At 43.9% G+C, this 24,119-nt stretch overlaps 1 protein-coding gene across 1 annotated transcript in view; it reads right to left on the bottom strand.

Annotated features, from left to right (window-relative positions):
• Window positions 1-24,119, bottom strand: part of NEIL3 (nei like DNA glycosylase 3) — a 118,354-nt gene that overhangs the window by 72,364 nt on the left and 21,871 nt on the right. Inside the window, exon 2 of the mRNA XM_082269703.1 lies at window positions 21,652-21,785. Coding sequence (XP_082125829.1) covers window positions 21,652-21,785 — 134 coding nt within the window. The remainder of the gene's footprint in view (window positions 1-21,651; window positions 21,786-24,119) is intronic.

Here is a 24,119-nt window from a genome sequence, read left to right as displayed (position 1 = left end):
AAAGAGAAATCGAAGGTCTCTTGTTTTTGACAGAGAAAGGGACTGAAGACTTCAGTCCCTTACTCTGCAGGCTCAGCTGTAAGACTTATAAATGGATGGAAGCCTCTGCATAGGGGCTCCCATTTATTCATACACTGTAAACACAGGAGCGATCGGTACCAATTGCTCACTATGTTCACCTAGGAAAGGAAGAGGGCTGGTAGGCACATTCTTACCCCCCCCCCCCCACGCGCTCTTCATCCTGACACCGAGCAATCAAGGATCCCTCCCGAGCAGCAGCTGCAGCCGGCTGGGAAGGAAAACCAGCTGGCTACAGTGTGGGAAGGGGTACCAGGTGATGGGCATGCAGTGCAGTACAGGGGAGTGGGGGGTCAGAGTGCTGCCCCCTCCCCAATGTAGATGTATTGTTTTACAAATGTGTGCCTCCCCTGCAGCATACAAGCCAACGGGAGGGCAGCAGCAAGCTGCAGGGGAGGATTGTGTTGTGTGTGTGTGTGGGAAGGGGGTCAGGATCTGTGCAGGAGGGGTTTAGTGTGGAGAGATAGACAGGGGTGCTATAGGGATTAGTTAGGTGGGGGGGGGGGGGCTGCATTGTAGGGTAAAGCAGGGACACATGTCCAATTATTAGCGGCGGCATGGGGAGGGGGGAATAGCTCTGATCACTGGAATGTGATCTGCTGGTCAGAGCTATGGTTTTGTTCAGTAGAGTCTGCTGAACAGTTCTGATATAAGCTTATGGTCACTGAAGTGACCGTGCGCTTATAACAAGGAAGAATGTGACGAATGTGAGATCCGTACGGCGTACGGACCTGGCCGTAAAAGGGTTAAGGCTCCAGTATCCGGAAGTGATGTCACGACATGAAAAAAAGAGGTTTAAGGATTCTAAGAGGTGCATGAAAGTCAGCCAGCCCCCAGTCTGATGTACTCACCCTCCAGTCTGTCACCAACCAAATAAAACCTGTCTCTTGGTACAAAGAACAGGGGTTTAGTTGACACACATTTGCAAACGCATGTGAAAGCTGCAGAGCCACTTCAAGGCACCCTGTTTAAATCTGCAGTCCTACACTCTCAATTTAGTGTCCTCACACTGGAGGCACATGGCCGCTAATGGGCGGATGGGGGACAGGTGAGAGGGAGACAGCCCAACCTCCCCCAACCCATCCCCATACACGACTGGCTGTTGTCTCAAAGACTCAAATAATTAGGTTATAACCATGGTGCAAACTGGAAAAGACCAGCTGAAAAGCATTACACCTCCATCCCCTTGGTGGATGCAGTATATAGATAGGAAGGGATGTAAAGCACACTGCCTTTGAAATCCCTAATTTCCTTTTTGGGACTTTATATGAGACAAGCAGGTCATGCTATTGGTCTCCATCCCCGTCTACGGAAAACACTAAGGTCAAATCAAAACTGCATCCACCAAAAACGCACATGCAGGCTGGTCATTCGGGTCTCCCGGTGGGAGCCGCATTGGTTGTCATTACAAGAAAGCTGACCGTCGGCTCTAAAAAACAGTACTGGGGTGGTGCCTGTAGCTGCAGGCATCACTCCGGTACAACCACTTGAAGCAATATTGGTCGAAATTGGCAAGTTTGTGGCAGATAGCGAGACTTAAAAAAAAAAAAAAAAAAGTGAATATCGGCCTCCGATAATTGGCCCCACCAATAACCGATCGATCCCTAATTCAAAGTGTAAATTTTTTGCCCATTTTTCTTGCAAAATAGTTTAAGCTCTGTCAGATTGGATGGAAAGCGTCTGTGAACAAACATTTTCAAGTTTTGCCACAGATTCTCAATTGGTTTTAGGTCTGAACTTTGACTGGGCCATTCTAACACATGAATATCCTTTGATCATTCTAAACCATTTCATTGTAGCTCTGGCTGTATGTGTTTAGGATCGTTGTCCTGCTGAAAGGTGAATCTCTGCCCCAGTCTTACGTCTTTTGCAGACTCCAACAGGTTTTCTTCTAAGATTGACCTTTACTTGGCTTCATCCATCTTCTCATCAACTCTGACCAGCTTCCCTGTCCTTGCTGAAAGGAAAGCATCCCCACAACATGATCCTGCCACCACCATGTTCCACGAGGGGAGATGGTGTGTTCAGGGTAATGTGCAGGGTTCCTTTTTTGCCACACACAGAGTTTTCCTTTAAGGCCAAAAAATCCACTTTGGTCTCATCTGACCAGAGCACCTTCTTCCACGTTTGCTGTGTCCCCCACATGGCTTCTCTGCAAACAGGACTTTTTATGGCTTTTACCATTAGCTTTCTTCCTGCCACTCTTCCATAAAGGCTAGATTTCTGTAGTGCACAACTAATAGTTGCACTCTGCAGCTCCTCCAGAGTTACCATGGGCCTCTTGGCTGCTTCTCTGAAAAAAGCTCTCCTTGCCCGGCCTGTCAGTTTAGCTGGACGGCTATGTCTTGGTAAGCTTGCAGTTGTGCCATACTCTTTTCAATTTTCGGATGACGGATTGAACAGTGATCCATGAGGTGTTCAAAGCTTTGGATATTTTTATTAACATTGTTTTTATATATAATCTAACTCTGCTTTAAACTTCTCAACAATTTTATCCCTGACCTGTCTGGTGTGTTTCTTGGCCTTCGTGATGTGGTTTATGCACTGAGATTCTCTAACAAACCTGAGGGCTTCACAGAACAGCAGTATTTATTCTGAGATTAAATTACACACAGGTGGGCTATTTACTAATTAGGTGACTCCTGAAGGCAATTGGTTCCACTAGACTTTAGTTAGGGGTATCAGTGTAAAAGGGGGCTGAAGACAAATGAACACCAAACTTTTCAGATGTTTGTAGAGCTGCGTGATTAATCGTATGAAAATCGCCATCTCGATTCACCCCCCCTGACGATCTAAACCTGACATATGCTCGATTCTTTGCATAGCTGCATAGCTATGAGGAAGCAGAGAGAACAGCTGTGGGAAAAAAAAAAGCCTCCCGCAAACGCCTATCAGCATTAAAGAGGAAGTAAACCCTCCTCGGCAAGTTGTACCTATAGGTAAGCCTATATTAAGGCTTACCTATGGGTACTGTAAATATCTCCTAAACATGCACCGTTTAGGAGATATTTACCTTTCATGCAGCCAGTGACGTCACTGGCGCATGCGCTCTGAAGGACCGGCCGCTCGTGCCGTTCCTTCAGAGCCCCGTGCCGTGACCGTCGGCTCCCGCGCGTGTGCGGGAGTGACGTCACCGCGGCTCCGGCCACTCAGATGGCCGGATGCCGCGATCCCAGAAGACGGGCGACTGAACATGTCGCCCGTCATACAGGTGAGTGAGCGGCACGGCGGGGGCTCGTTGTAAGGTAAGTATTTCATAATGAGCTAGTATGCAATGCATACTAGCTCATTATGCGTTTCTCTTGCAGGTTGTAAAAAAAAAAAAAAAAAATTTCAAACGAGTTTACAACCTCTTTAAGTCTCCCAGTAACTATAAACAAAATGATTACATTGTATCTTTTCCTTCCCTCCGCCAGGGAGAAAGGAAGTTTAACCTCTTAAAGACTAGACCTTTTTCTGACACTTGTTGCTTGCAAGTTAAAAATCATTTTTTTTTGCTAGAAAAGAACCCCCAAACATTTTATATATTTTTTTAGCAGAGACCCTACAGAATAAAATGGCAATTGTTGTAATATTTTATGTCACACTGTATTTGCACAGCAGTCTTTCAAACGCAATTAATAGACTAATGAATAAAAATAAAAAAACGTAACAGTAAAGTTATCCCAATTTTTTTTTGTTACACAGAGAATCGTGAGAGAATCGTGATCTTTATTCCAAGCTCCAAGCTAAAAAAATCGTGATTCTCATTTTGGCCAGAATCGTGCAGCTCTAGATGTTTGTAAAGTTTTGAAAACCATTTATCATTTTCCTTCCACTTCTCAATTATGTGCCACTTTGTATTGGTCTATCACATAAAATCCATTTACGATTTCAATTGCAACAAGACAAAAATGTGGAAAATGTCAAGGCGTATGAATACGTTTTCAAGGCACTGTATGCACAAAAATAAGAGATTCTTGAAATTTGGTGCATTACATTCACAAAAGCAGCAACATAAAAAATAGGGCTGAAGACATCAGCTGTAATGGTTCTAAGAGAGCAGGGTCTTTAAAAAACAGGTTCTTGGGACTCTTCATTGGTCTTAACCAGTTAGCGATAATAACCTGGCAAATTGACATGGCAGCAGGGCTGGACCTGCAAGAGCAAAAAGGGATTAAAATAAAGAAAAAGAGCACGTCCTCAGCTGGAACTGTAAGAAGTTTATTGAGAAATTAAATGGCAGGATCCACTACCAGAATAATTCAATTATTTTTAAATGATTTTCCATAGGATAGTTTACAGCAAAAAGCTTAGGAGAATAAAAGCCTTTCAGGGTAGAGCCAATCCTCCAAGTGTGCAATCAATCATTGCTTGTAAGGTAAAGTATTTTAGACCTTGCCAGTCTTTGTACCTTTAGGGGTCTGTTCATATCGCATCATTTACAGTGAAAAGCATTTGTTTTAAAGCCATAGTTGTACTTCACAGATTGTAGGAGAGGGAAAATCTTCCGCTGTCTCTGCTACAAAATCAGTGCTCTTAATACTTTCCTCCAAAACATCTTCTATTAAAAGAAGGTTCCACTTCTTGAACAGGTTAAAAGAAAGTAGCACTTACGACCTTTAGAAACTGAACGATCTAGAAGCATTGAGGTTTTCTGAAGAACTCAGACCAGGCGGCAGACAAATCTGCCTTTGTCAAGACAGGCCACCTGGAGTGTGTCCATGGGGGAACTAAAAGTAAGACGAAAGGAGTGGCATCAATAATAGGAAGTAGCTGTTCCCTTGTTCCTGAGAAAATCACCCTAAGCGTTGATCTGTGTTCCCTGCAGGCCATCAGCAGAGCTTATGTTGTTCTGGAGCCACTACAACCCAGGGGCTGAGAGTTCCTGCGTTGTCTCTGTAGAAGATAACAGTGGAAATGCTGCGTACGTCCCCCACTGGACAGGAGGGCAGAAATACGCCATCCAAGAGGCGTGACACAATTACCTCACCTTTGTGAGCCTAAATTCAGATAAAAAAAAAAAAGCAGAATTTTAAAGTGGTCGCATTGCCCTGTACCCGCGCTGTAATTTTACATGCGTGGGAGTGCCATCCCCAACGAAAGGCAGCTCTGCATGTTTTCACCGCAGGCGGATGTGGATACAGGAATTACTGCGATTCCCGCACCTGCAGTCACATGCATAGGTATAAACTTTGCCTAAGTGAGACCCAAACAATAACAGCTGTATGATCACACTGCCACCCCCCCCCCCCCCCCATTATTCTTACCTAAGTGGATGCGGCATCTGTCCGATGCTGCATCTGTCGCCCGGCGCCTCTGCACTGAGAAACGAGCGATTGAACACCGCCGATCGCTCGGTTCTGATAGCTCCCCAAGCAGAGAGCTGCTGAGTGTCAGTTAGCAGTTCTCTGCTCTGCCTTCTCCTCGCTCACTGAAGCGCTGAGCTGTGGAGGGACGGGAGAGGCCGGCTCAGGCTCTCAGCGGCTTGCTGAAAGGCTGAGCCAGGTGTCAGTCCAGGCACCTGAGGACGCAGTGCCTGGACCGGCTGAGTGACGTCAGCAGAGAGCAGACTTCAGCTCAAAAATGAACTGCACTCCTGTGACCCATAGGAGACGTACAGCCAAACTAGCTTTAAAATAGGCTCCCAATATGGCATGTGCTACATATGTGAAATTGTGCATGTAACCTTTGACGTTTTACCATTATTTATTTTTTTTAAATCCGGGGAAAAAAAAAAAAGCTGGATGTTTACACAGGTATATAGTACTAAAAACAGAAATGAACTGCATGGAAATATAGGTAGATTCGACATGTATTTATGGGAAACATTGGTACAAGGGGTACTGTGGTATTGGTAAAGAAAAACAGAAGTACAGGGGAACTTTTAAAATCCATTAATCTTGTAATTCCTATTCCTGAAAACATGTACCAAAAACAAGGGCGTATTGATGTTTGTGTTTGCTCAAAGCACTAAATTATTTACAGTGAAATTATCTAGTCAGTTGATCTTTAAATATTTATCCAAGTTCATTTCAGTGACATTCTTCTATATCTTTCTTTAGATGTATGGCTTGTTTTACAAAATTAGGATGAAACTGGAAGACGGTTCTGCTCCATGCAGGAAATTACAGTATAACTATTCTAAAAAACCATCATTCAAAGACAATGAAATGATCATTTCTTATACTGCGTTGAATGTGGTTATGAAATACAGTATATGCAATAGGAAGAACACAAGCTGTATATGCAACTTATCTCAAAAGTTTACTTAGCAAGGTCCATCAAAATATATTGAGGAAATAAAACTAGAAACAATATAGAGAAATGGCACCAACCAATAAATGTATTACCCCATTTTAATACTGGAAATACTATAAAATAGCTTGCAAAAATAAATAAATACATGCCATGTTCCTATTTCTTTAACTACTCCGTATTGTAATAAATTGTGAGAGAAACTCCATTCTAGGCATTATAGACAGACTGGCCATACTTTTTCCCATTTTTTTCCTGTAGTGCAGGGGCCTGCCTGACTTCATACAGATTGAAAGTGTTTAGGTTTGACCTCAGATTTTATGGTATTGGTAAATCTAAAAAGGAAAATTGTATAATGTATGGCCAGTCTTAGAGAAGTCATAGGTAGACATGCAGATGCAATATCCAAAAGGAATGCTTCATTTGTACGGACACTGTCAAACGTGCATTTGTATGCATTTAGAGTACAATTTGTAAATGCATATAAATTCAGGTAATATTCTTTAATAGTGCCATTCACATTCTGCATTTACATGCGTTTATGTGTTGTCAGTTTAGCATTTTTTTTTTTTTTTAAAGAGGGGAAAATATAATTCTGCATGTCCAGGATCCTTTTACACACTTTAAACACAACTAAATGCATATAAACATAGTTAATGCAGAAATAGCTTAGGCCCCATTCACACTGTGCATTTAGCACTGGTGCATGGGCCTCTGGCATTTTGCTGCAGATGGGGGGGAACAGGTGTCCAGCTGCAGCAGCTGTTAGACTCTTAGCTGAAGCTGCTGAACATGCGGGCAGTAGCAGAGCTGGATGAGACAACTGTGCCCTCAGCTTGTAGCTAAACACTTTAGCTCCATACACCAGAGCTAAACGCCCAATGTGCATGAGTCCTAAACACATGAAAAAGTAATCTGGGAGGTACAAGTGGTTTATTTGCACTTTAAGTTAGGCTCTGAACATGGAAGCTAGAGTTGTGCAGCATGGACTTCAGACAGAGCAAGTGAAGCCATAAGCTGAATCGATTTTTCTTTTCTTCCACCACTGCTAGCAGCTATAGCCAATGGCAGTAGTCGCATGTAGATAAATTCAACAGGCTGGTGGTACCCAAGTTGATATAGGGAACAAAATTCAGCCACTCTGCTGAACCAGAAGAATTTCGATCCATGTATAGCCAGCTTAAAGTGGAGTTCCACCCATTTTTAATAACTTGGATTACATAGATGTATGTAATCCCCTTTAAAACTACTTTTACCAATGGAAACTTTTTTTTTGCTAGGAAATAAGTTATTTTCTTCTTTATTCATTCTCTCCTCACTTCCGGGTCTGGACGCCGATCAGCGATTACGTCATTCAGCGATTCGCAGGGGGTGCTGGGATGTATCTCATGGGATGGAATCTCGCATTATTACACAGGTGTCCTGAGCTGTACTGTATGTATTGGATTGAGGCCGTGCTCTGCCCCGCCTCCTCTCAGTGAGCTCAGTGAGGATATAATGCTTTCAGTCCTCGCTCGCTGAGAGGAGGTGGGGCGGAGGCGGGGCAGAGCACGGCCTTAATCCAATACATACAGTACAGCTCAGGACACCTGTGTAATATTGCGAGATTTCATCCCATGAGATACATCCCAGCCCCCCTGCGAATCGCCGAATGACGTAATCGCCGATCGGCAGCCGGACCCGGAAGTGAGGAGAGGATGAATAAAGAAGAAAGTAAGGTATTTCCTAGCAAAAAAAAGAAAAAAAAAAGTTTCCATTGGTAAAAATCGTTTTAAAGGGGATTTCATAAAATGGGTGGAGCTCCACTTTAACCACTTCCCGCCTGCCCTATTACAGAATGACGGCAGAAATGTGGTTTAGTTATCCTGACCCGACGTCATATGACGGCAGGATAATAAGCTGGTGCACGCTCCCGAGTACGCGCACCGCGGCGATCGGGCATGTAGTGGGTCCCTCGGACACAGCGCATACCCGATCAGGGTAGACAGCCAATAAAATTGGCTGTTTACCACGTGATCGGCTGTGTCCAATCACAGGAGGTCACAATCAAAACACAGGAGCCGTTAGTACTGATCTGAGCTCTTCTCCTCACACACACCGATCGTGTGAGGAGAAGAGCAGAGATCATTGATCAGTGAGTGAAACTTCTTCATTTTCACAGTACACAGTGCACTACACAGCCCCCCCCCCCCCCCAATAAAGAGAACCTGTCACCTAGTGTCACAGCCCACCTGTCACATCTGGATCGGTCAGAACATCTGGATCTTTCAGCACATCTGGATCTGTCAGCACATCCAACAGCCTGCCAGTACCCATCAGTACCGCCAGTACCCATCAGTACTATCAGTACGTCTTTTTACAGCAGAGGAGGCATGTGAAATGCTAACCAGGTCGGATGATGAGGAGAGCAACGGGGAGCTTGCATCATCTGATACTGGTTCGGAATACGAGCCAGTAGAGGATAGCGGATCGGACCTTGAATCCTAGGAGGAAACAGTCCCTCCTAAAAGGATAAGGAGAATAAGCCAAGAAGATCTTCCTACAACCAGCAGCACCAACACCGCTGCAGCTAGACCCCAAGAAGAGGAGCCCAGTACCAGCACTGGAATAACAAGTGCAACCCGAAGAATCCGGGCCCAAACCCCCCCTTCCCGATGCCCTGGCAAACCCCGTATGGTTGCCTGCCAGCTCAGGATCAACTAGAATCCCCCCTTTCACCGCACAGCCAGGTGTGCAGCCCAACACTTCCAATTTTTCGCTATTAGATTTTTTATATTTGTTTTTTCCCCAAGATTTGCTGCAGTATATGGTGGACCAAACAAACCTTTATGCAGATCAATTTATTGCCAACCCCAATTCTTCCTACGCCCGTATGTTCAATTGGCGCTGTCTTTCACTGGACGAATTTAAAGTATTTTTGGGCCTTACACTCAATATGGGGCTTACAAAGAAAAATGAAGCCCATGCTTACTGGTCCTGCCACCCCATGCCTCTTTTTTCTTCTGTCATGTCCAGATCACGGTATGACATGATCATGCGTTTCCTCCATTTCAACGACAGTTCACAGCGCCCTCCCCAAGATCATCCCAACCACGACAAACTATATAAATTGCGCCCCCTAATAAATTATTTTTTTTTTAAATTTGCGGAAGTGTATGTCCCAGACAAAAACATCTGTGTGGATGAATCCCTTATCCATTTTACTAGCCGGCTGCACTTCCAGCAATACATCCTAAATCCTTGAATTGTTCACAAAGGCTGGTAGCAACTAGATGCTGAGATCTTGACATGTACATGGAGAACTCCTGATAAATGGTCAAACAGGGATTCAGTTCATGTAAATAAGATAAAAGCACTTGGGGTGCATTTGGACAGATCAAACAGTACACAGTTGTAATCCACAGGTGCAAAGAGGATAATCAAAGTTACTTCTGTGTGTGGTCTAGAGGAGGCTGCTTCAGAGAACGCCATAATATCTATGTCCTAAATGGGAAGATTTTCCTGACTTCCTTGGACTGGTAACCTATCACCTAGGATGTCAACAGAACAGGATATGAAGAGATAATCTCCCCAACAAGCACGCGGAAATCAAAATCTGACCGGGTTTCCAATCTCTTTATGCGAATATAAAAAAAAAAAAAAAAAAAAAAAACACACACACATACTTGGGTTTTACAGGGTGTAGCAGAGCGTCCCAGAGAGAGCCGGTAAAAGTCCTGTTCGGGGTTTATACATCCCCCAGGCAACTCTCATACACCTTTAGGGATCGCGGATCCATGATCCAGTTCGGATCTTGGTCCTCTCCCCCAGGCCAATTTAAACTCACCTGAGACAGACAACCAGTGCTCTCTTAAAGCCCCGTACACACGTACCGATCGTCGGCCGACAGAACGTCCTACAAATGTTCGCGGCTGGCGTGTTTGTTGTTTGTCTGTTGAAAAGTGCTCAAAACTTGCCCAGGACATTTGTCTGCCGACAGAAAATGACGTCACTACGTTCCACGCACGTTCGCCGCTACAAAAGAGGAAGTGAGTGTTTGGCCGTGACCCTTCTGGGCATCTTGCGCTGATTTCGGTAGCATTTGTTTGGTTGACGACATTTCGCTATTTTCCGAGACATCGTTCGAGAATTTATTATGGCGACCGTGAATTCGACCGTTGCTGTCGTTAGTGTTGGAGTTTTGGCTCTGAGACGACGTACGAGCAATAGGAAGAAGAAGCGGACCTCCTGGACGAAAAATTGGTTGCTTAACCGTGATCAATTTTCTCATATGTCCTTGCTGAGGGAGCTCCAGGAAAATAATCCTGATGACTTCAGGAATTATTTGAGGATGACGGATCCCATCTTTCACCGTCTTCTTGCCCTGGTGTCCCCCTATATTCTGAAGCAGGATACAGTAAAACCTTGGATTGCGAGCATAATTCGTTCCGGAAGCATGCTTGTAATCCAAAGCACTCTTATATCAAAGCAAATTTCCCCATAAGAAATAATGGAAACTCAGATGATTCGTTCCACAACCATTTATTCATAAGTCCTTCAGTTTATAGTCCATATAAAAAGATTATAGCATTGCGAGAGTTTATATAACCATAAAATGTCCATCCACAAATAGCCGCTTCCACAAGGGGATTAGAAGCAAAGTCCAGCAGGAGCTACAGAGTATGAAAGAGAAGAGAGGCGCCTCTAAGTGTAGCAATATGGTTCCATTTAATGAAGGTACAACATTTAGCAACTCACATGGTTGATGAATAAAACAGGCACATCTAAGTATGCAGGCATCCGGGGTAAAGCTGTCCACATAGACTATCTTCTGCACCGACGGCTGCCAGTCTGTAATCCTGACCGGGAAGACCACCCTGCAGTAAAGCGATCTGAAAGTGAGGGGCAACATGGAAGGGATGATGTAGATGGTGGTGTGGAGGACGGTCTATGTGGACAGCTTTAGCCTGGATGCCTGCATCCTTAGATGTGCCTGTTCCAATCATCAACCATCTGAGTTGCTAAAGTTTGTACCTTCATTAAATTTAACCATATTGCTACACTTAGAGGTGCCTCTCTTCTCTTTTCTACTCAGCTGTGACTTGAGGCTACTTGTATATCAAGACATCGCTTGTAAACCAAGTCAAAATTTATTTGAAAATTTTGCTTGTCTTACAAAGCGCTCTTAAACCAAGTTACTCTCAAACCAAGGTTTTACTGTACTTGTATGCGGCTTGCAATTACTCCTGAGCAAAGGTTAATTGCGACGTTGAGGTATCTTGCAACAGGGAGAAGCCTGCAGGATCTGAAGTTCACCACAGGTATCTCCCCCCAAGCACTTGGAGTCATCATCCCTGAGACCTGCTCTGCCATCATCAAGGTCTTGCAGAAGGACTATATCAAGGTATGTTTGATTTTTTACATTACATGTATTACTAGTTTCACCCGAATTATGATGTTTTTGGATGTACAGCAATTGACACAGGCCATTATTTTTGAACTACCCTCTGTCCGCATGCACATAGTAGTAAAGATGTAGATTATCTTAACCATTTGTAAAATTACCCACTAACCACCCCACCATTCTCCCTAAACGCATTGCCTGTTAACAGTATGTCGAATTTTTAAAATTTTATTGCTTTCCCTCAAACAATTATTCCTTGGCCAATGTTTTAGTACCTAGTTTATGATTTATCTAAAATACATCAGTCCATCCATTCCCACCTACGATTGTGTATGTTTATGTAATGATGTTAAAACCTTCACTGACCACAAGCCCTTATTGATGTATAAATGCCCAGTTTTACTTACCCATCCCCCACCCACATGCTAAATCTCAAAGTCAGCATATACCAAAGCTCAGGCTCAGAGGTCTTCAAACTACGGCCCTCCAGTTGTTCACGAACTACAATTTCCATCATGCCTGGTCATGTCTGTGAATGTCAGAGAATTACAAGGCCTCATGGGATGTGTAGTTCTGCAACAGCTGGAGGGCCGTAGTTTGTAAATCTCAGCTCTAGCTGGTGAGTATAATGGGCCATACACACTAGAAGATTGTCAGAACAATTTATCCTTCCGATTTACCAAAACCAAATAATATGAGGTCCAACAAACACTTTCAAATCCTATGCAATCTGGCAGGCCCTTGCACTACATAGAAAAGGTAAATCTGCAGGAAAACGTCTTCAGAGAATCTTATAGTGTGTATGGCCCTTTACAATATAAGAATAGGAGGTTGAAAATAAATGTATGTAGATGTTACATCCCCAAATCCAAACGTTTGCCTTCCTGTTGTTTATTTTTTTAACAAGTTGCATAAGCATTTAACAGACAACTGTGTGTGTAATTAATAATGTGATGTGCTCAAGCACTAATTATTTTAATTTTTTTTTTTCCCCACAGTTTCCTTCAAACGCAGAGCAATGGCTGGAGATTTCTGATCAATTTCTGGAGAAGTGGAATTTTCCCAATTGTGGGGGTGCTATTGATGGGAAGCACGTCCGCATTGTCCCCCCTCCGAATTCCGGCACATTTTATTATAATTATAAAGGTTTTTTTAGTATAGTCATGCTAGCCATAGTTAATGCAAACTATGAGTTTATTTATTTGGATATTGGCAAAAATGGCCGCAATTCGGATGGGGGAGTTATTGATCAGACGAAGTTCGCTCGTCGTCTAAAGAACGGCACTCTGAACCTGCCATCCAGGGAGCAAACTGTTGAGGGTATGAGCTTTGTGTTTATCGCAGATAAGGCTTTTGCGCTTGGGGAGCATCTCATGAAGCCCTACCCTCAGAGGAACCTCACCCCCGACCAAAGGATTTACAACTACCGGTTGTCCAGAGCTCGCAGAGTTGTGGAGAATGCCTTCGGGATAATGGCCAACCGGTTCCGGATATTCCTGACGTCCATAAACCTGGCACTGTACAAAGTGGATAATGTGGTCTTGTGTTGCTGCATTTTGCACAACTTCCTACGCAGAAATGTACACAATTATGTTTTGCAGCAACTGGATACTGACCCTGCTATGCCAGGTACAAGTGGAGAGGTCCAACCTTCTGACCAAGTGGAGTCCATGACGTCAATGCAAGTTGGACGGTCAGCATTGGCATCACACAGGGCCTGTCAGATCCGCCAGGAATATCTGGACTATTTCTTGGGGAGAGGAGCTGTGTCCTGGCAGCAATCACTGTCACACACACATTAATCTTGTTAAAGATTTGACACACAAGATAAATGTCAGAGATATCTTATTTTTCAACACATTAAACCAAAATTGCAATGATTCTGTATTGTGGATTCTAATCATTTGGGCACATATGCCAAACATAATTATTTGGGTTAATCATGTGTTATATATGTGTGACTTTGGAAGGGTTAATACATTCATCAGTGTGTTTCTTTACTGTAGTCTCTCACCAGCTGATCCAAAGTGATGATGGCCATGTGTTATTTTTGAGCCAGTGGTGTAAATACAAGGGCCTTCTGCACCCCACAAAATTTACACAAACCCTGTCAAATGGAGAACTAGGTCACACCCAAGGTTCATCTAATGTCACCTTACATTGGTGGTTCTTGTTCAGAAGTTGCCCATACTATATATTTAATATAATACATTAGGGTATTAACAACGTACCTACACCTGTTATGTTGTGTTCATTTAGGACATCCTTCTCACTGCCCACCAATGTTAGGATATGTCAGTGTTATGTGAAACTTGATCATTGTTCATCTCAAAGTGTTATATATATAAGTAATGGAAAGTGAACTAGAGCAACGAACAAGCAATACACTATAGATTATACTGATCTCCCTACACTGATTTCTACTGCCAATATCAATGCCATATTGAATCCTAGGACTGCTAGTACCTTGAGTGTTGAGTCACACTTATGCGATGCGGGAAGTCTGCGACTTTGCATCCTTCCTGCATCGCATAAGGGTGACCCGCCACTTACTTTTTCCACAGGATTGTATTACACAAGTCTGAAGCACTGTGCCATCCAATCCTGATACATCAGAAATAAAGGGTCATGTGCAACTTGTGTGCGTGTTCAGTGTGAATGTAGCCATACAAAGTGTATGTCTCAATTCGCACTGCACTCGCACAAAAGTCGCACATGATGCATTTATTCAGCTGCATCAGGATAGGATTGCACAGTCGTTCCCACTTGTATGATCCGATCCTGTATGAAATGTCAGATCGCACTGTGATATGCGTATAAACGGTTGGGATCTTTAACATTTCATTGACACCTCCAGCAACTCGCATATGGCAGTGTCCAAAATGCTTTCATTAACATGTAAATATGGGAATAGGACAGCCATCATACATTTAATGCTTCTTTACACAGCTTTAGATCTCAACCCCCCCAACGAAAGTCAAATAAAGAATGGAACACACATTGTTGAATGTACAAAATTTTTTTTAAGAAACATTCACAGGGTTAGGGTTAGGGTTAGGGTGTTTTCAAGTGTTTTTCCCAAACGTGGGTACACTCTTAACAACTGAGTGTCATCAAGATATCATAAAAGATTACAAAACATTTGTAATAAAAGGAACCAATAAAAACATAAAAAATGTATTTAAAAATTTTTAAAATTTGGCAATCATGTCCACAAAATCGCGCATTTTGGATTGCAATGCCGTTGCTGTTTCCTTGATTTGCTCGAGGTCTGAGCAACATTGGAGTGCCTCACGTGTTAATTTTGCTAAAGTGCAACTATGTAAAACATGATCTGTAAAAAAAAATACAACAGAGTCAATGTGAATCACCTACATGAGGTCATAATAGGGAAACATTTGGTGTCCAGGTGATTTTTAATTACTCTCGAGTTAATACCTACCCTGTTCTTATGCTCTTTTGCCCTAGGCTCTTCTTCTTCCTCCTGTCCTCCTCTGATCCTGTTGCTGATGATTCTGCCGGTCTCCTGAGCTTACTATATATTCATTAGGGGTGTGAACGCATGAGGACGTCATTGTGAGGGCATGGTCGTAATGTATATATATTGAGCTGCAGAGAACAGAGACGGGCAGAATGCACGGCAACAGCATTGGAGGAGGACAGGAGGAAGAAGAAGAGCCTAGGGCAAAAGAGCAGACAACATAAGAGCAGAAGATTGGACAGCAGAAGAGTGGAGAGGAGAAGATCCAAAGAGCAGAGTGGAGAAGACCGGATGAAGATATTTAAGAACATTTCATAAACGTCTCCTGTCGTTATTCACATACACTTCCATTTATGTGGTTAATGTGTAGGGGTACTATGTACCCCATACCCATTCACACAGTGATTGGTGTCCGGGATCTGGGGGCCACCCTTTGTTGAAGGTTGCTTCCAAAGTCCTAGGAACCCCCTGGCCGCATGACCCCCCAAAACCACCAGACAGGGTTGTGGGGATGAGGCCCTTGTCCTCCTCTACATGGGAGCAAGGTGCTTTTGGGTGTGCGGTGCAGAGGCCCCCTGGCCCAAAGCAACAAAACCCCCCCATGTTGAGGGCATATGTCCTGCTGTGGTCCAGGGGGTGTTTGGTCCGCTTGCTCGTTCTCTTTCCTGGCCTGACAAGCTGCATGCTTGGATAAGGGTCTGGTAGGGGTTTTGGGGGTAACCCACGCTGTCTTTTTGTTGTGGGCATACCCTCAAACTCAATACCACACACAAAAGGCCTGGTTGTGAACTTGGGGGGGGGGGGGACACCCACGGTGGGTTATTCAATTTTTTGGTGTAGTTCCCCCTCAAAATTCTTCACAGCGCAAGTGGCCCCGCAAGTCAGAGCATCCTGATCCGACTTACGGTGCGACTTCCATTCAAATAAAGAGGCTCCCATAGGGAACTAGTGTTGACAATTGGAGGCTAAAAATAACACTGATAAAAATCATTATGAAAAAACCTACGTGGGCACACAACTGGCTCTCTGACACTTGGTCCGGGATCCTCAACATTTTGGGAAGTGGCTTCCACGCTGCTTGGCAAGTTGCCAGGAGATCTGGGTTCTGAGCTGGCTGGGGATGCCACATCCTGGCATGACGCAACATCTGCAATGTAAATTTGTAAGGGAATACAAGAATATAAGGTTAAACAATCATTGCAAATACACATATTTCTATGATCCCACTACACAAAAATCTGTGACTACCAACCTTCTTGTTGCTCTGGTGTCTCATCACTTGTTGGCTCCACCAGAATAACTTCAGGAATAATGTCTTCATCTACATAATACAAAAAATTGGCCATATCATAAAAGTCACAAGAGGTACATTTGTTAGGACATGGTGCCCTGCTTGATAGCTCTTTTAGTAACAAATATGAAGACATGTACATGGTTATCTACGAAAAATATGGTACATTAATGTTTGACAGTGCATAGGAAACAATTACCTTTTGGAGAATGTGTGCCACCATCTGGGCCCATGTCCTCATCTTCTTCCACAACTGCCGATGGAGCTGCCAAACCTCTCCTCCTCCTTTCCCATTGTTTGGCACGGAGTTTACGTTTTTCTCCTATTTAAAGGTTTGAATAATAATCTGTGATTAATTGGAATGTTTGCAGAGAAGATTCGTGCAGGAAAGAACGTTCGTTGCAACACAATACATATATTTTTAACTATGGCTTCCTGACTTTTAATGTCATATACTAAAACATCAACAATAGATCGATCTAATCACGACATGACAACTAAAATGAGTAATCTAACTTTTTACATAGACATTATAATCTAGACATGTTAATACAACATACACCAAATTATAAAAAACATATTGCATGTTTAAAAAAATAAAAAATAAAACTTACTTTTTTTCAAAATCCGATGGATTTGGGAAAGCTGATCCTGCTGACGGTGTTTCAGGTCGGACCACCGTTTCCGAATCTGATCTTTCGATCGCTCCACACCGAATTTTTTTTGCAAACAGGCCACCACCTTATCCATGATGCCATCTTTCCTGGCATTGGGCCGATCGTAATTTGCCAACTTTCCATCATAGTCCATTTTTTCTAAAATGGAGACCATCTCCACCATTTCTGCCTTTGTCATGGGTGTAGCCCTTGATTTTCGGGTGGCCCAAATCACTTCTGCCCACACTAATTGAGCTCCCAGATCGTTGAGACATTATTCTTGATTACAAGATTTTTCCACTGCTTCAGGTGTGAGTGTCGCATGTAGGCCTGATCTTCGGCACGTACACACCCCTGCACAAGCCCGCCACTGGAGGAGGAGTTGACGCCTGCGCTGTATTTAAAGGACGCCAGATCGTTCGGCCGACGATTCGCTAGCGGACATATCGAGGGTTGGAGCACGATCGAGCGGCGAATCACGACTTTTCCCCACAAACAAAGGTACGACTATTTTAATAGAAAGTGTGTGTTTTGGGCCCTATACAGCTTTTATTAGGAATATCTTTATTATGTGCCAAAATACATGCTATTTTAATATGTTTTGTGTTGTGTCTTGTAGGCATATACTGTCCTGCAATATGGTGGACAATTACACCAGCCACAACTTTCTAATAAGTTTTATTGACGAGTACAGGCAACTGCCGTGTTTGTAGCAAGTGAAGTCGGCAGATTATAAAAATAAAAAACTAAAAAAACAGGCCATGAACCATTTGGTGGCCTTCTACAAGCCCGTCTGTCCTGGGGCAAATTTGGAGTATGTAAGGCGAAAAATCAACAGCATTCGCAGTGCCTACAGGCGGGAGGTAAAATAGAAGATTCCACCCAGTCTGGAGCAGGTGCACAGAAGATACATGTACCACGGCTGTGGTACTATGATAACTTGCGATTCCTGTCCGACACCTTGGAATCCAGGCCATCCATATCAACACTGCCTTCTACTTCAGCAGAGGGCTCAGTGTCGGTTGATCCAGGCCAGGATGAAGATATCCTGGAGGAGAGTTTTACTCAGGTATGGCATTTCACAATATATTGTCTGCTAAAATTTAATCATGTAACAAAATTATAAGCTAAACCATAATTGACCCTTTATGTAAACGGCCATAGCAAGGGGTTGACATGACAGGCAACCGCCAGGGGCGCAGGCCAAGGGGGGTGGGTCACAAAAACATTGGCATTGGTTTATTGTTTTTTTGAACAATCCACTCAGCCTGCACACCCCAGAACCCCCAGTTTGCAGGCGGATTCATGCAGGTGTAAAACATTGAGAGCTGCTTCATGCAGGTGTAAAACATTGAGAGCAGCTGAGCCAAAAGACCAGGAGACTGAGACTGCCTCTCACTGCATCCCCAGCACACCTCCGGTCTTACAAACAGTGCTGCATCCCCAGCACACCTCCGGTCCTAACAAACACTGCTGGAGCCTCAGCATTCCTCTGGCTCAACCTTTTTTAATACAAAACTAACAGCTCCTGCAAATGATCCATCCATCCTTGCTTCCATGTCTCTGGTCTCTCACTCTGGGTCAGCAAGGCAGGTGGCTCCCTTATTCCTGTTTACCTGCACCGCTTCACCCTCAATGCCCTACATCAAAGCCCTCTGCAAGTTCAGGCCCCTCTCTCTCTCACACCCCCTCTTTCTCTCCCTCTCTCTATCTCTCACCCCTCTCTTTCTTGTTTTTCACACCTGAGACAATGATTGCCCACTAGAGAGCTCTACACTGGGCAAACAAGGGACAAATGAGAAACATTTAATGCCCTTTAATTTTTTTTTGGGGGGTGGGTTACATTTTTACATTGATCTTGGGGGGGGGGGGGGGGTTGTTGCCAAATACAGCTCCTCAACAAGGGCACTGGAGACCCTAGATACGCCACTGTATGTAAAGTCTGCTATTTGATCACAATAATATAACAAACATGCATTTTTATATACACTATAACATTCTAATCAATTGTTCATTTCATCAACAGGGAAGTATGACTGAGGAGGAGCCAGGGTGCAGCCAGGAGCCTGGGGAGCCTGTGGAACTATTTCCACCACCACCTCCTCCTGCCAAACGGAGGCAAAAGAGAAAACATATTGATGACATCACCGATGAGTTTATACAGGAGGCCACCATAGCCCTAGGTCGTAAACCGGAGGCCAATGAATCATTTGGCAACATGACGGGCAAAATTTTGGATAAGGTGGACCTCAGCCAGTGTCAGTATGCCCGAAAAATCATACTCGATGTGCTGCAAAAGGCTGAAAACGGCATCCTTACTGAGCACAGCCATGCATGCCAGGAGCACCCGTGCCCTCCACCTCCACAACAGCCACCACCTCGCCAAATGCCACATGGCCAGTGGCAATATGGCCAGCAGGATCCAAACCTGCCCTCATGGCAGCCTGATTATAGCTATCACCAACTTTAATTTGTGTAACCCCCTATTATTTATTTTACCCCTGTTTGGCAGTTTCTATTTTAATTTTGTCCAAATGGACCTTTTTTATGTTTAGTTTATTATACACGGAGAGTATTAATGTTTTCATTTCTTTTTTTCTGAGATACAAAAAATAAATAAAATTGAAAATAAAAAATGGCCTATCTGAATTTGTTAACATGTTTAATATTGTGCATAACCTGAAAAATATGTTTTAGACATTAATTCAGACAAGAATAAAGGGTCATATCAATAGTTAGATCTTTGCTGTTAAAAAAATAATAATGGTGAAGAGTTCAAATTATTTAATTATAAAATTTGATAGAACAGATAGAATAGACAAACATTATCTTCATCATAACAGAACACATGCCTTTTTATTAGAAAAGTATGGCATTATGAGCAGCATCTTCCTTCTTCTCACATTTATCAAGATGAGCATGTGCTCCGCATTTCACCTATTTCTTGGACTGCCGCGAGCCGAAAGTTCTTTCTGGATAAAATGTTGAGTTTACTAGAGAAAATTCTTCCGGGACCTCATTTGGTTTGATCATGCGTGTTGGGATTTGTAGCTGTGTGTCGGCTGATTTCTGTACTGACTGGCGAACAATCTGCCGTTCTGGTGTCGGCATACAAAAATTTCAATGCTTGCAAGACAAGCAGCTTGCAGCTTGTGCGCTGACGGCTGTCGGAGGCACCATACTAACAAGCGTACAATCGGCAGATCTTTCGTCCGCCGATGTTTGTATGCTGACGATCGGTACGTGTGTACGGGCCTTTAGCCTGGGAAATCAGACAACGTTTGTATATGAGAGCAGAAGGTTGGTAAAACTGTCAGATTGTGTCTGTGGAAGCTGACAAGCTGTAGACTTGCTCAGCCTGTTAGTGAGGGCCTGCTTTGTATATAGTTAATGCCAGGACAAGGCTAGGCTTTTGTTTTGTTAATATTACTCCTGCTTGTTTTTCCTTAACCGCTTGCCGACCACCGCACGACTATTTACGGCGGCGGTCAGTCCCTCACAGGCAAAGCGACGTAGGGCTACGTCGCTAGCCTGTGAGGGTCTAGTGAGCGAGCGCGCTCACGGACCCCCCCCCCCCGTGCGTGTGCCCGGTGGACCCGATGTCCGCCGGTCACTCGCAATTGTCCGTTAGAGCAGGAGAAAGGCAGGTGGATAATGTAAGCAAGCCGTCTGTCATTCTCCCCTGTGTAAGAATAGTGATCATACGGTTCTACTATGTAGGACCGTTGATCACTGTTCCTACACCTCAAGCCACAGCCAATCACAGTTAGAATCACTCCCCTAGGGACACACAACCCCTCCCTCTCAAAAAAAGTTAACCCCTTCACTGCCAGTGTAATTTTACAGTAACAGTGCATATGTATAGCACTGATTACTGTAGTAATGTCACTGGTAACCCCAAAAGTGTCAAATGTCAGTCAAGGGTCCGATCTGTCCGCCGCAATGTCGCAGTACTGCAAAAAAAAAAAAAAAAAAAAAAAAAAAAAAAAAAAAAAAAAAAAAAATCGCACAGGTGATCAAATACCACCAAAAGAAAGCTCTGTTTGTGGGAAAAAAAGGACGTCAAATTTGTTTAGGTACAGCGTCGCACGACCGCGCAATTGTCCGTTAAAGTCACGCAGTGCCGAATCGCAAAATAGGCCCTGGTCAGGAAGGGGGTAAAATCTTCCGGGGCTTAAGTGGTTAAAGCACTGTACAGCACCTGTATAAAGACTTGTATATAGCATCAATAAAACACCGCACTGTTTGTCACTACCTCACTGGATTTGGTATCTGTGCCTGAAAGACTGCCTATCCCTATTTGCACCTACTACCTGTTCCCCAGCTTACAAGGGATTCTGATTAAACAGTGGTCAGTTTCGAGGCTTACACCTGACCATTGCTGAAGTCTCTTTTCTGGAGCCAAAACAGACCTGTGCAACATGCATCACCAAACAGTCATTTGTATATAAATTATGTATTTGATTTCAAACGATAAATCAGTACAATTTATTATATAATATTTTGATTAAAATGTATTTCTTACCTTAATGCTTTTGCCTCAAAATAAATGAAGAGCTCTTTTCCCAAGGTCTGCACTCCAGTAAATGTGCAGGAAATCAAAGACATTAGAATGCAGGTGCTGGGGATAGATGGTGCATTGCATGGTGACTTTTTTGACTGAAAAATAGAGTAAAATGAGGGCGCTCGGTTATTAAAATTGTAAAGAGTACCTATAGACAACATTTTATTTTTTGATTGAGTGGAGAATGGGGTAGTCCTTCTTTCAAGTTTTTATTGCTATACCCAATGAGGAGATTCGCCATTGCCACTTTACTGGTGGCCATGGTCACCAACAACAGAAAGTGAGGAAAATCCATTATTTTAGAGTTGTCCAAGAACAAGAGAGGACGGGGGAATTTTAGAAAGGGTGGCACTTGTTCTACGGACAACTGTCTAGAATGGGACTTCCAACTACTTTGAGAGAGTTTCACTTCTTGCTGCACCTCTGCAACAGAAAGTGAAGGTATATTTCCTCAATGGCAAAATCAAAGCACTTCAATTTTCATGGAGAGTCACTTAACTACTTGACCTCTAGAAGATTTTACTCCGTTCACTACCAGAGCATTTTTTTGCTATTCAGCAGTGCAATACTTTACCTGGCAATTGTGGAGTCATGTAACACTATACCCAAATGAAATGGGTGTCATTTTTTTCAAACAAATAGAGCTTTCATTTTGTGTATTTGATCACCACTGGGTTTTTTTATTTTTTGCAATATGAACAAAAAAAAAAAAAATGGGATTTTTGACTTACCGTAAAATCCATTTCTCTGATGCTCATTGTCTGACAGCTCCTGATCTTTATAACCATTGGGTAATACAGGGAGTAGGACACTGGGCAGGGGGTATACTCCCTCTCCCTGCTATAGAGGGGTGGGTGCTGTGTCCGTCAATGAACATCAGAGTAATGGATTTTACGGCAAGTCAAAAATCCCATTTTCTCTTTCATTCATTGACGGACACAGCTCCTGATCTTCATAACCATTGGGATTTCCCAAAGCAAAAGCAGTGTTAAACATGAGGGGTGGGAACAGCAAAAAAATTCCCAAGGCTAAAAACAGTAGCCAACCAGGCAACCGGATGCTCAACCAAAACAACTGGAGCCCACCTGAAAAATACAATACACCCTCAAAGAGGATCAAGTCCTCTAAACAGCAGCCTGCAAAACCTTGCGGCCAAAAGAAGCAGCCACAGATGCCAACACATCCACCTTTATAGAACTTAGTGAAAGTGTGCAGTGACAACCAGGTGGCCGCCTTGCAAACCTGCATCACTGAAGCCTAATAACGGAAGGCCCACGAGGCACTGAGCGCCCAAATAGAGTGCGCCTTGACAGGGAAAGGAGGAACTTGACCCTTGATGGAATAGGCCTGAATCACCGTTTGTCTGATCCATCTGGAAATGGTCACAGACAACCCTTTCTAAGGCCAATCCATGAGCACAAATAGGGAGTCTGACTTCCTAAAAAAACTCCGTGCCTGCCAGGTACACCCTATTTGCCCGGACTACATCCAAGGCATGCAGAGCAATTTCCTTCGGATAGCCACCAAAAATTCCACCTTCTGAGACAGCGTAAGCAAGGGAATCTCCCGAATATAATCTCCCGAAGATACTTAAAAGGAGGCTTCTGGAGGACCGAAAGCACCAAAATGAGGTCCCAAGGAGGCAACGGAGACCGCACTGGAAGAACCAAAATGTTGGACACCCTGAAGAAATGTACGCACCAAGGAGTGTGTGGACAAGGTTCATTGGAAGAAGACCACAAAGGCCAATACCTGGCCCTTGATGGGACTCAAGGGCAAATTGCTGTTCAACCACAGCACCCCCCCCCCCCCCCCCCCCCCGTTGAAGGAAGATCAAAATCCAAGCCACCGTGAAGGAGCGGAGGTTGAACCCACAGAGACTCACACCACACAACGTACGTGGTAGACCTTCCTAGAAATAGATTTCCTAGATTTTAGACAGAGTTGGAATCACTGACTCAGATAAACCTCTATCCATCAGCACCTGGTGTTCAACAGCCAAGCCGTCAAAGCCAAGGACTGTAAAAGGCAGGGGGGGGAAATTGGTCCTTGGGACAGCAGATCCTCCCTGAGAGGAAGCTTCCAAAAGGAACCAGCAGCACCAGATCAGGCCAAGCCTAGCGAGGCCAGTCCGGAGCCACTAAGATGACCGGAACCCCTTCTGCCTCAATACTGCGTAAATGTCTCTGCAGAAGCTTGAGAGGAGGGAAGGGGTAAATCAGACGCCACAGGGCCACCAGCACGTCGGTGGCGTCTGCCAGAGGATCCCGTGATCGAGCCACAAACCTCCGCACCATTCTGTTGAGCCGAGACGCCAACAGATCCACCTCAGGGATGCCCCACCAGAGGCCCAACTGATGAAACACATCCGGATGAAGGGACCACTCTCCTTGGTTCAAAGCCTGCCGACTGAGGTAATCCCCCTGCCA

This window comes from Pelophylax lessonae (assembly GCF_965119305.1).
Source record: "Pelophylax lessonae genome assembly, chromosome: 1".
NCBI classification, from domain to species: Eukaryota; Metazoa; Chordata; class Amphibia; order Anura; family Ranidae; genus Pelophylax; species Pelophylax lessonae.
This window is presented reverse-complemented; position numbering and strand designations above follow the sequence as displayed.